General features: G+C 50.6%; 1 protein-coding gene across 5 annotated transcripts in view; it reads left to right on the top strand.

Moving 5' to 3' along the window:
- Window positions 1-2,833: 2,833 nt before the first annotated feature.
- LOC311513657 (uncharacterized protein) overlaps window positions 2,834-12,608 on the top strand; it is a 30,310-nt gene continuing 20,535 nt past the window's right edge. For all 5 annotated transcript variants that reach the window (XR_014709761.1, XR_014709762.1, XM_084615629.1 and 2 more), the window contains exons 1-4: window positions 2,834-5,324; window positions 9,711-9,779; window positions 10,315-10,527; window positions 11,151-11,173. Coding sequence is in view for 3 of the 5 variants with exons in the window: in XM_084615629.1 (XP_084471755.1) it covers window positions 4,818-5,324; window positions 9,711-9,779; window positions 10,315-10,527; window positions 11,151-11,173 (812 nt within the window). In the remaining 2 variants the exon portion in view is untranslated. The remainder of the gene's footprint in view (window positions 5,325-9,710; window positions 9,780-10,314; window positions 10,528-11,150; window positions 11,174-12,608) is intronic.

The following is a 12,608-nucleotide window of genomic DNA, read 5'->3' as shown; positions in this document are numbered from 1 at the left end:
ATTTTGATTCTGAAATAGTCGAGCTTCATCTTCCAGCCACTGAATCTCATTCTGCTTTTTTTCCCCCTGCTAGATTAAATTTTCTCTCCATGTTTCTAATTTCTCCAGGCCCTTCTGGATTATTGCTCTGCCCTCGCTGGCTTTAGCTATAACTCCCAATTGAGTATTATTTTCACATTTAATTATCAGGCTGATCACGCCCTGTATCCGGCAGAGCCCAACCTGCCTGCTATGAACGGAGCCTGCTATATAAATCTTGGTGGTTAACATGCTTTACTCTGGAGTAACAATTTGCCTGCAAAAAGGTTTGCTTCCATTTGCATGGTAATGAAACATTCCGGTAGAGGCATTGGAGGTAGTCAAGAGAGAGCTAATTCGGGTCACCTATGATGACATGGTGGCCACAACTCTTAGGAGAAAAGTACTTGCTGGAAGTTTGATGAGATGCCCACCAGGAATGGGCAGGGAACCGGCTGTGTGTATGAAAGCGAACCTCCTCAATGCGGCTTTGGGAATAAGCTGTGACACTGGGTATTGGCTCACAAGCAAAGATGTTTGCAGTGATGTTGTAGCCAGGTCAGTCCCAGGATATTAGAGAGACAAGGTGGGGGAAGGAATGTCTTTTATTGGACCAACTTCTGTGGGTGGAAGGGACAAGCGGTCTAGATTCACAGAGCTCTTCCTCAGGTCTTCTTGCCAGCCCTCGTAGGCGCCTCATCCATACTGACTGTTGCTCATCGCTTTACTATCTTCTAGATGTTGGCAAATTGATTGCTTCATTATTTGCTTCATTATCTTTCCGGGTACAGAAGTTAGGCTGACTGGTCTGTAATTCCCGGGATTGTCCTTATTTCCCTTTTTATAGATTGGAAAAGGGCAAATATATTGCCAGTCTTCTGGAATCTCTCCCGTCTTCCATGACTTTTCAAAGATAATCGCGAATGGCTCAGATATCTCCTCAGTCAGCTCCTTGAATATTCTAGGATGCATTTCATCAGGCCCTGGTGACTTGAAGACCTCTAACTTGTCTAAGTAATTTTTAACTTGTTCTTTTCCTATTTTAGCCTCTGATCCTACCTCATTTTCACTGGCATTCACTATGTTAGACGTCCAATCACCACTAACCTTCTTGGTGAAAACCGAAACAAAGGAGTCAGTAAGCACCTCTGCCATTTCCACATTTTCTGTTATTGTTTCCACACACTCCCCCCACTGAGTAACGGTCCTACCCTGTCCTTGGTCTTCCTGTTGCTTCTAATGCAATTTTGATCTCGTTTTGTGTCTTGGCCTTTTTAATTTTGTCCCTACATACGTGTGTTATTTGTTTATATTCATCCTTTGTAATTTGACCTAGTTTCCACTCTTTGAAGGACTCTTTTTTTGACTTTTAGATCATTGAAGATCTCCTGGGTAAGCCAGGGTGATCTCTGGCCATATTTGCTATCTTTCCTATGCAGTGGGATAGTTTCCTCTTGTGCCCTTAGTAATGTCTCTTTGAAAAACTGTCAGCTGTCTTCAGTTGTTTTCCCCTTAGATTTGCTTCCCATGGGATCTTACCTACCAACTCCCCGAGTCTGCTAAAGTCTGCCTTCTTGAAACCCACTGTCTTTATTTTGCTGTTCTCTCTCCTACTATTCCTTACAATCATGAACTCTATCATTTCATGATCACTTTCACTCAAGCTACCATCCACTTTCAAATTCTCAACCAGATCCTCCCTATTTGTCAAAATCAAATCTAGACCAGCCTCCACCTAGTAGCTTTCTCCACCTTCTGAAATAAAAAGTTGTCTCCAATACATTCCAGGAAGTTGTTGGATAATCTGTGCCCTGCGGCGTTATTGTCCCAACAGATGTCTGAGTAGTTGAAGTCCCCCATCACCACCAAGTCCTGGCATTGGATGATTTTGTTAGTTGTTTAAAGAAAGCCTCATCCACCTCTTCTTCCTGGTTAGGTGGTCTGTAGTAGACCCCTACCATGACATCACCCTTGTTTTTTACCCCTTTTATCCTTACCCAGAGACTTTCAACAAGTCTGTCTCCTATTTCCATCTCAACCTCAGTCCAAGTGTATCCATTTTAATATATAAGGCAACACCTCCCTTTTCCCCCTGCCTGTCCTTCCTGAGCAAGCTGTACCCTTCTCTACCAATATTCCAGTCACGCGTATTATTCCACTAAGTCTCTGTGATGCCAATTATGTCATAGTTGTGTTTATTTACTAGCATTTTGAGTTCTTCCTGCTTATTCCCCATACTTCTTGCATTAGCATACAGACATCTAAGATACTGATTTGATTCCCCACCTAGTTCTGTCTTGTCTCTCCCTTATCCCTGCTATACCAGCCCATTCTCCCCCCAAATTCCAACCCTTCTCCCAGGTCTCCATGATTTTGACTTACCTGTGGGCTTTGGTCACCTGCCCCCTTCAAACCTAGTTTAAAGCCTTCCTCACTAGGTTAGCTAGTCTGTATCCAAATATGTTCTTCCCCTCCTTGATAGATGGACCCCATCTCTGCTAGGCAGTCCTTCTTGCTGGAATAGCATCCCATGGTTAAGGAAGCCGAAGCCCTCCTGGAAACACCATCCTCGCAGCCAGACATTCACCTCCAGGATGCGTCTGTCTCTGTCTGGGCTCCTACCCTTGACCAGAAGGATTGAAGAGAACACCACCAGAACTCCCAACTCCTTCACCCTTATCCCAGAGCCCTGTGGTCCCTTCTGCCTGCAGAGGGTCATACCTCACAGTATCATTAGTGCCCACTGTTAGGGGGGCTTATTCCTTCACCCACTTCCTTCCCTGGTCCTTCTCGCATGAACAAAGAGCAACAATACCCAAAGTCCAAAGGTGCAAACAATTCGATGTTTATTGGGGTGAACTTCCAGCAAGCATGATTCCAGTTTCCTTCCTTAGTATCCTCCTTCCCAGCTCTGACACCACAGAGCCTTACACCTGTGTCCCTGTTCCCATTCCTGCCCTTAATCAAACATGATTCCAATTTCTTCACCCCCATTCCCTGTTCCCATCTCTCCCACCCACACACCCACCCCCTCACTTCCTGATTGACTGCAGACCATATAGTAAAACTTGAGTTCGGCTTAGCTATACCTTAACTAATCATTTTCCTGAAATTTAACTAACCAATCCTAACATATTGTAACATGATTAGGTAACCAATTATATCCCACCACCTTAATAGTTTACACCCAGCAAAATTAATTATACAGCAGACAGGAACAATCACAGAACCAGACAGAGATTATACAGACAAACAATAGCAAAGTGGGAACTATAATGACAAAACAATACAGAAGTGAGGATTTCACATCCCAGTATTGATAAGTGAGTTCTTGCCAGACAGGATGCTATCAAACTAAGTTTCCCTTTACATTTTCTAGGCACTTCCCTTTCTCTGGAAGTGATAGGCACTGTCAGGACAGGACTGTATTCCTAACAGCCCAATAGCACCTTATTTCAATGTGACTAGTTTGGAATGTGAGAAGGTGACCCGTCGCTTCCTAGCTTATGGCTGCCTCTGCTGCTTAGCCAGCGGCCTTAGCCTAAGCACAGGGCCTCAGACTGTGACAGTAAGAGAAGGCCCTTACACCAGCAGACAGTGATTTTTATTCTTTTTTTTATACCTCTAGAACTAGCCAAGTGATAAGAATACACCTAAATTCTTAAAGTACAGGCCTTTGCAGACAGGCCTGAATATCTATATCCTAACACCCACATCAATGAGTAGCCGGGGTAATAGTCAGAGGGTTGGAAAATCCTCAACAATCCCTGCATCTGAGGAAGTGAGCTGTAGCTCACGAAAGCTTATGCTCTAATAAATCGGTTAGTCTCTACGGTGCCACAAGTCCTCCTTTTCTTTTTGCGAATACAGACTAACACGGCTGCTACTCTAAATCCCTCCATAACGTCTCAGATACAGGCCCCTGGCAGGCAGCATACCTCCCAGGACGCCATGTCTGGGCAACAGATGGGTGCCTCCGTCCCCTCAGAAGAGAGTCATCAACTACCACTACCCTATGTTTCCTCCTGGGAGTAGTGGCTGCGATCCTCCCAACCTTGGGGGTACATGGCTTTGCCTCCTCCTCCTTTGGGGGTGATTCCCCATCACTCGTTGCCAGGGCAACATAACAGTTTTCCATCACCAGGGTGGGGGGGTTGGGAGTAGGGGTGGAGCACTGCTCGCTGCCAGAAGTAACCAGCAGCCAGTGTCCTCCCTGTGACAGAGCCATATCCTCCTCCCCCAGTAGTGTGACAGAAGTCCTCTGTAGCTGGATAGCTTCCTCAGCCTTGGATGCCTTCACATGAATACTCTCCAGGAATTCCTCCTGGGCACGGATGCTCCTCGGCCTAGCCACTTCCTCCTGTAGCTCAAGGAGTGTCGACTGTGTGCTGCAGACAGCTAATAAACCCGACTGCTTTTCCCGCTTTGTCACTGCACAGGCTGAAGGTGGGGTGCCTTGCTGCCTTGGGGGTACAAGTCTCGGCCAGGTGGCCAAGGCAGGGAGCTCACGGTGCCCAGCAGGGGTGCTGACGGCTCCGAGGTTTGGCTGAAGGAGGCGGTGAAGCCCAGGAGCTTGCCCTAGTGACAGGGTGAGACCCTAAGGGAGCCTGGCACACTGAAGGGGTCCTCCCAGGGATTGGTCCAGAGCAGGACGTTGTGGGTGCAGGAAAGGGCTGTGTCACGGTCCCTGTGAAGCCGGTCTGGGCAGGTGCCCTCCCGTTTGCTACCTGACTCCCTGAGTTCTGCCCCTGGAGCAGGTCCTGGCTGGAGCGGGGAGCAGGGGCTGATCCCTGGAGTTCATGCAGCTCCAATCCCTCCTGCAGCATCATTATCCCAGGGGAGCAGGCTCCCAGGGGCGGCGAGATCCGAGGGCCCGGGGCCCATTCAGTCACTTTCCTGCCCGGCCCCAGCGCTTCCGCCGGGGTCTCTCAATCCCCTGGATGGCAGCCGCCGCCAAGCCAGCTTGGAACCGCTGCCCGCTCTCCGCTCTGTTCTCCCAGCACCAGCCGCTCTCCCCGCCGGGCTGCCTCGCAGGGACTTTCCCCCGCTGGAACCGGCCCCGCTGCCGGGCGAGACCCCCGAGGTCCCCCGCCCCGCCGAGCCGGGCTCCGGGTTCCTCTCTCGGGAGCTGGAGTCACCGAGCGTCACGAACCCCCCTGCGCGGGCCCCACCCGCCGCCGGGCCAATCCGGGGCGGAGCCGCCGCTCCCGCCCCCCCGCAGCCCTTTGTTCCGCCGGGGAGCCATGGCCGGGGCCGGGGGCCCAGCGCGGCGCCTGCTCCGGCCCCGCCGGTCGCGGGGCAGCGAGGTGGGCCGGGGCCGCGCGGCCGGGGGCAGATCCGGGGTCACGGGGGGCCTCTTGGGGGCAGAACCGGGGTCTCTTGGGGGGGGCTCTGGGGGCAGACCCGGGGTCGCCGGGGAGGCTCCGGGAGCAGATCCGGGGTTGCTGGGGGGCTCTGGGGGCAGAACCGGGGTCACTGGGGGGGGGCTCTGGGGGCAGACCCGGGGTCGCCGGGGAGGCTCCGGGAGCAGATCCGGGGTCTCTTGGGGGGGCTCTGGGGGCAGAACCGGGGTCACTGGGGGGCTCTGGGGGCAGAACCGGGGTCGCTTGGGGGCAGATCCAGGGTTGCTGGGGGGCTCTGGGGGCAGATCTCCCCGCGCTCCCCGCAGCCGGGGAAGTAACGGGGTGTCCGGGGCCAGGGGACGGGACGGGGAACGAGCCAGACAAGCCCCGATGCCGGGACAGAGACCAGGGAGCGTCCACACCTGGAGCACCAGGGGTCAGCACCACCCTGTTGCCGAGGGAAACTTGACAAAATCACCCTGCTCAGTGACGGACGGACGGGGGCTGGGGGGAGGGTTATGTCATTCGGGTCATTCAACGTTCCTTGAAAAATGACCACGGACTTCGACATTTTTGCCCCCAACGCTTGTGTCTATGTAGGGCCACGTTGCTGGTCCCTGGTGAACGCTGCAGGCAGATCAGGTCACCCCATCTCCAAAAGATGTTTGAGAATTGGGAAAGGTGCAGAGAAGGGCAATACAAGTGAGGAGGGGCATGGAACAGCTTCCCACTGGGGAGAGATTGAAAAGACCCTGAGACTTTCATCTTGGAAAAGAGATAACTGGGGGGGAATATGATAGAGGTCTATCAAATCATGGATGGTTTGGAGAAAGTGACTAGGGAAATGCTTTTACTCTTCCTGCAACACAAGAACCAGGAGTCACCCGTTGAAATTAACAGGCAGCAGGTTTAAAACAAACACAAGGAAGTACTTCTTCACACAAGGCATAATCAGCCTGGGGAGCTCGTTGCCATGGGATGTTGTGAAGGCCAAAAATACAACTGGGTTCCCGCAAAGACATTAGATAAATTCAGGGAGGACAGGCTGGTGAATGGCTGTTAGCCAAGATAGTCAGGGACATGCCCTCCCCCAGCTCCAGGTGTCCCTAAACTCTGCCAGAAGCTGGGACTGGATGACAGGGAGTGGATCTCGTGATAATCGCCCGGTTCTGTTCATTCACTCTGAAGCATCTGACACCAGCCACTGTCAGAGACAGGATACTGGGCTAGGTGGACCATTGGTCTGACCCAGTATGGCCCTTCTAATGTTCTTATGTGGGAAGAACAGCTGGAGCTGGGGATTGTGGGGCTGCTTGGGTTTGGGGGGAGTCAGAGCCAGACTTTGGGATCAGTTGGTGTGAGGGGTCTGTAGATGGGGGAAGTTCAAAGCTGGGCCTTGGGGGTGTTCCAGTGTGTGTGCAGGGGTCAGAGCTGGGTGTTGGGATGTGTGTGGTTTGGGGGGATATTTGGTTTGAGGGGGTCCATGTTCAGATCCAGCACATTGGGTATGTTGCGGTTGGAGCTGGGGAAGTTAGAAAGGAGCATAAACTCTGTCAAATGAAGTGTAAAAATATAATTAGGAAGGCCAAAAAAGAATTTGAAGAACAACTAGCCAAAGACTCAAAAAGTAACAGCAATTTTTTAAAAAATATATCAGAAGCAGGAAGTCTGCTAAACAACCAGTGGGGCCGCTGGACTAGTGCTAAAGGAGCACTCAAGGACGGCAAGGCCATTTCAGAGAAACTAAATGAATTCTTTGCATTGGTCTTCACGGCGGAGAACGTGAGGGAGATTCCCAAACCTGAGCCATTCTTTTTAGGTGACAAATCTGAGGCACTGTCCCAGATTGAGGTGTCATTAGAGGAGGTTTTGGAATAAACTGATAAACTAAACAGTAATAAGTCACCAGGACCAGATGGTATTTACCCAGGAGTTCTGAAGGACCTCAAATGTGAAATGGCAGAACTACTAACTGTAGTAGTTAAATCAGCTTCTGTACCAAAATCAGCTTCTGTACCAAATGACTGGAGAATAGCTAATGTGACACCAATTATTAAAAAGGGCTCCAGAGGTGATCCCAGCAATTACAGGCCAGTAAACCTGACTTCAGTACCAGGCAAACTGGTTGAAATTATAGTAAGGAACAGAATTGTCAGACGCACAGATGAACATAATTTGTTGGGGAAAAGTCAACATGGTTTTTGTAAAGGGAAATCATGCCTCACCAATCTACTAGAATTCTTTGAGGGGGGTCAACAAGCATGTGGACAAGGGGCATCCAGTGGATATAGTGTACTTTGATTTTCAGAAAGCCTTTGACAAGGTCCCTCACCAAAGGCACTTAAGCAAAGTAAGCTGTCATGGGATAAGAGGGAAGGTCCTCTCATAGATTGGTAACTGGTTAAAAGATGGGAAACAAAGGGAAGGAATAAATGGTCAGTTTTCAGAATGGAGAGAGGTAAATAGTCCCCCAGGGGCAAACCTATTCAACATATTCATAAATGATCTCATAGAATCATAGAATCATAGAATATCAGTGTTGGAAGGGACCCCTGAAGGTCATCTAGTCCAACCCCCTGCTCAAAGCAGGACCAATTCCCAGTTAAATCATTCCAGCCAGGGCTTTGTCAAGCCTGACCTTAAAAACCTCTAAGGAAGGAGATTCTACCACCTCCCTAGGTAACGCATTCCAGTGTTTCACCACCCTCTTAGTGAAAAAGTTTTTCCTAATATCCAATCTAAACCTCCCCCACTGCAACTTGAGACCATTACTCCTCGTTCTGTCATCTGCTACCATTGAGAACAGTCTAGAGCCATCCTCTTTGGAACCCCCTTTCAGGTAGTTGAAAGCAGCTATCAAATCCCCCCTCATTCTTCTCTTCTGCAGGCTAAACAATCCCAGCTCCCTCAGCCTCTCCTCATAAGTCATGTGTTCGAGACCCCTAATCATTTTTGTTGCCCTTCGCTGGACTCTCTCCAATTTATCCACATCCTTCTTGTAGTGTGGGGCCCAAAACTGGACACAGTACTCCAGATGAGGCCTCACCAATGTCGAATAGAGGGGAACCTGGGAAAAGGGGTAAACAATGAGATGGTAAAATTTGCAAATGATACAAAACTATTCAAGTCCCAGGCAGACTGCGAAGAGCCAGAAAAGGATCTCTCAAAACTGGGTGACTGGACAACAAAATGGCAGATGACATTCAATGTTGATAAATGCAAAGTAATGCACATTAGAACACATAATCCCAACTATACATATAAAATGATGGGGTCTAAATTAGTTGTTACCACTCAAAAAAGAGATCTTGGGTCATTGGGGATAGTTCTCTGAAATCATCCACTCAGTGTGCAGCGGCAATCGAAAAAAGCAAACAGAATCTTGGGAATCATTAAGAAAGGGATAGATAATAAGACAGAAAATATCATGTTGCCTCTATATAAATCCATGGTACGCCCACATCTTGAATACTGCTTGCGGATGTGGTCGCCCCATCTCAAAAAAGATGTATTAGAAAAGATTCAATGGTTAGAGGTATGGAACGGCTTTTGTATGAGGAAAGATTAATAGAACTGAGACTTTTCAGCTTGGAAAAGAGACGACTAAGAGGGGATAGGATAGAAGTCTGTAAAATTATGACTGGTGTGGAGAAAGTAAATAAGGAAGTGTTATTTACTCCTTCTCATAACACAAGAACTAGGGCTCACCAAATGAAATTAATAGACGGCAGATTTAAAACTAACAAAAGGAAGTATTTTTTTCACACAATGCACAGTCAACCTGTGGAACTCCTTGCCAGAGGATGTTGTGAAGGCCAAGACTATAACAGTTCAAAAAAGAACTAGATAAGTTCACGGAGGACAGATCCATCAATGGCTATTAGCTAGAATGGGCAGGGATGGTGTCCCTCGCCTCTGTTTGCCAGAAGCTGAGAATGGGCAACAGGGGATGGATCATTTGATGATGAGCTGTTCTGTTCATTCCCTCTGGGGCATCTGGCATTGGCCACTGTTGGAAGACAGGATACTGGTCTAGATGGGCCTTTGGTCTGACCTAGTATGGCCGTTCTTATGGTTGTTTGGGATGTGGGTGGGGCTGGGGAATATTTGGGGCTGAGGTTTGGGCTGCACCTGGCACTTCACCAGGGTGTCCTGTGTCTTTCTTGGAAAACCTGGTCCCGCTCTCACTGCCCCTGAGATCTTCCTCACTGAGGCAGAACTGTATCTGGCAAGAAAGTCGGAGTCCCAGGAGTTCTGCACAGGCATGTGCAGTGCAGGATTTGACCCTGAAATCTGAAAGCTCTGAGGCACTTTCGAGCAGTTTGTAACATCCCACCCCGCTTCTTCCAGGAGGCACCGGGAGAGCATCTGGCCTGTCTGCAAAAAGCTGAGGAGGAGGGGCAAAGCGCGGAGCTGCTGGTAGGTGCCCAGAGCCCCTTTCCCCTCAGGTTTCCCTGGGACCAGAGTGCCCTGAGTGAAACCAAACGCAGGGCCCATCCAGCCAGCCTCAGACAGGAAAGCATCCCCACTGGAGCCCAGGGAGAGGGCAGGGTCAGACGTGGGAGCAACATGATGTGTTTAGGGTCCAAGAAGCTGCTGGGCAGGAGAGTGTCAGTCTGAGGCCTGGAGAGACCCAGCCCAAGGGCTGGTCAGAAATTATAGTGACCAGGGTTCCTTTCTAGCGCCTAAGGGAGACGGGGGAGAAGGAGAGGAAATGTGGGTGGGCAGAAGAAGAGTTTGGTTGAGTGCAATTTGGTGAGGTTTTGGGAGAAAAGCCCCTCCTGTTAGCCATGGACAGCTCACCCCGCCCTCCTTCCTCCACCCTTCCTGGTCTAACTGAACTCCCGTCACCCGCTGCATCAACCGTGTGTTCTGGTAAATAACTCCCCCATCTGCTGGGAGGCACAGTTCTGATTCTCCCCTCTTACCAAGCTGCCCTCTCCCTGGGTTGCAGAAACAGACTGAAGCTGAGCGGCAGAAGATCATTGCGGAGTGGAAGGAGCTGCGAGGGTTTCTGGAGGAGCAGGAGCAGCTCCTGCTGTCCCAGCTGGAAGAGCTAGCCAGAGCCATTGTCAAGAGAAGGGACGAGGGCGTCTCCAGACCGGCTGGGGAGATTTCCCTTCTGGGAGGGAAGGGGCAGCAGCAGCCGCGCAGCCAATCCCCACAGGTCAGACTGGCTTATGGCAGTGGTAATACGCTGCTTCTCAGCCCTAGACCCCAATGCACCTCACAAGGTGGGGTCAGGGACATTATCCCTATTGTACAAAGGGGAAAGTGAGGCACAGGACAGAGCACGGTCCTGCCCACAGTCACACAGTGAGTCTGTGTCAGAGTCAGGGATGGGACCTGGGAGTCCTGGGTGCTCTAGCCCCAAGACCGTCTCTCCTGCCCTGTAAATGTCTGTCTGCATTTGCACTTTGAGAGTGAACTTCCCAGCCCACCCTCCCCCCGCCAGGCCCAAGGTCCCATGTTGTCCCAGGTTGGTGGGTTCAGTGGTGTGAGGGGACTTGGGGGAGCTCTCAGCACTAGGGGGAATATTCTCTTCCTGTAAAGTGCCTGGGGAGAGACTTTCCCCAATGGTGACCTCCTAGCAGGGACTTCTGGGGTTGCTGGGGGCAGATGTCCCAGCTGTGGGGGAGGGAGATGTCCCAGCTGTTCTCTGAACGTGAACCCAAGTGTCTGAAATTCCCCAAATACCTGGGGCTCCAGTGGTGACTCCCCTGCAGAGCAGGAGGCCACCCCAGTCTGGGACAGGCCCATTGACAGCCTCTTCTTTCTCCCCCTCTGCAGGGTGCAGGATGCACTGAGAGCAGGTACGTCCTGGGCTCCATTTCCCGCGTTCGATTGGAAAGCGATGGTTTAGAATTGGAATTCCACTGCCGACGGTGCTTCCCCCGCTGTGACACACTGGCTGAATGCCTGAGATCACGTCTTTCCTTAGTGGCTGCCTCAGGACGGAGAAGAGCCTCTTACTATCTGACAGCTAATGAGGGCTGGCAAACATAGGGCCTGTCGGCCAGACCCAGCCTGGCTGGTGTATTTATGTGGCCACGTCACGTATTCACAGTGTGCAGAATCTCAGCTTCTGTCTTTTTAAAATCGGATTCTAGTCTTCAGGGTTGCAAAGAAACCTTCCGAAATGCAAAGGGAGGCAATGCCGCCTTCCTGAGGGCTCGTCTACACTTGAAACGGTGGAGCTGCACTGCTGCAGTGTTTCAGTGTAGACGCTCCCTATGGCGATGGGAGGGGTTGTCCCATTGGCGTAGGTAATCCACCCCCCCCCCCCCCCCGACAGGCAGTAGGTAGGTTGATGGGAGACTTCCTCGTTAGACTTAGCATTGTCTACCGGGGCACTCAAGTTGGCTTATCTGCACTGCTCAGAGGTGCGAAAAATCCACACCTCTGAGTAATGTAGTTAAGACCACCTGATATTCGAGTGCAGACCAGGCCTTAGTCTGTGAAACAGCCTGAAACCCTGGCTCAGAGATGTGTGAACTCCCCTGGCCCATGTGAATCTCATTGGTGTGTCAGCTGTAATGATGTCACTTGAAGGTCAACGTTAAACATTCCACTGCTGATCTCTTGAGCGGAGGGGATGGGAGTGAAGCCCTTGAGAGGTAGGAATAGGGAGTTGCTCTAGGGAGGGAAGATCAGAGGAGAGGCACAAGCTATGTCTACACTAGCAACTGAACAACAAAACTTTTGTCTTTCAGAGGTGGTAAAAAAAAAAAGCCTGAAAGACAAAAGTTTTGTGTGGCAAGTGCCAGTGTGAACAGCACGTTCTTGGCAGGAGCGCTCTCCTGCCGACAATGCAAACACCGCTCGTTGGGGGTGGAAGTGTTTTGTCGGGAGGAGAGCCGACAAACAATGGCTGCACTGCGCGACTTTTAGTGGCACGGCTGTAGTGACACTGCCTGTCACTAAAAGCTGTGTAGTGTAGACAAGCCCACAAAGACAAGGACGGGGGAAGGCAGGGAAACCGGGTAGAAATAGCAGAAGTGGGTGTTTTCCCTCTGAGTGAAAAAAGTTGTGACTTTATAAATAAGAGTAATTAAAAGGGCAGATTCCCCACCTTGATCTTTGTGCCTGGGTGTCCCCAGTTTATGCCCCAGCTGAAGGACAATGATAAAAAGTGGGATACAGTGCTCTCCACCAATGGGGCTGACATTCCTGGGGTCACTGCTTTAGCTGAAGTTCTCAGGGCTTTTGGCATTTGTCCAGGTTCAATCCCTGGGGAAGACCTGGGCT

Source organism: Lepidochelys olivacea, assembly GCF_965140295.1.
Source record: "Lepidochelys olivacea isolate rLepOli2 genome assembly, chromosome: 27".
NCBI lineage: Eukaryota > Metazoa > Chordata > Testudines > Cheloniidae > Lepidochelys > Lepidochelys olivacea.
Note: the sequence above shows the minus strand (reverse complement) of the source record. Positions and strands in the feature narration are given on the sequence as shown.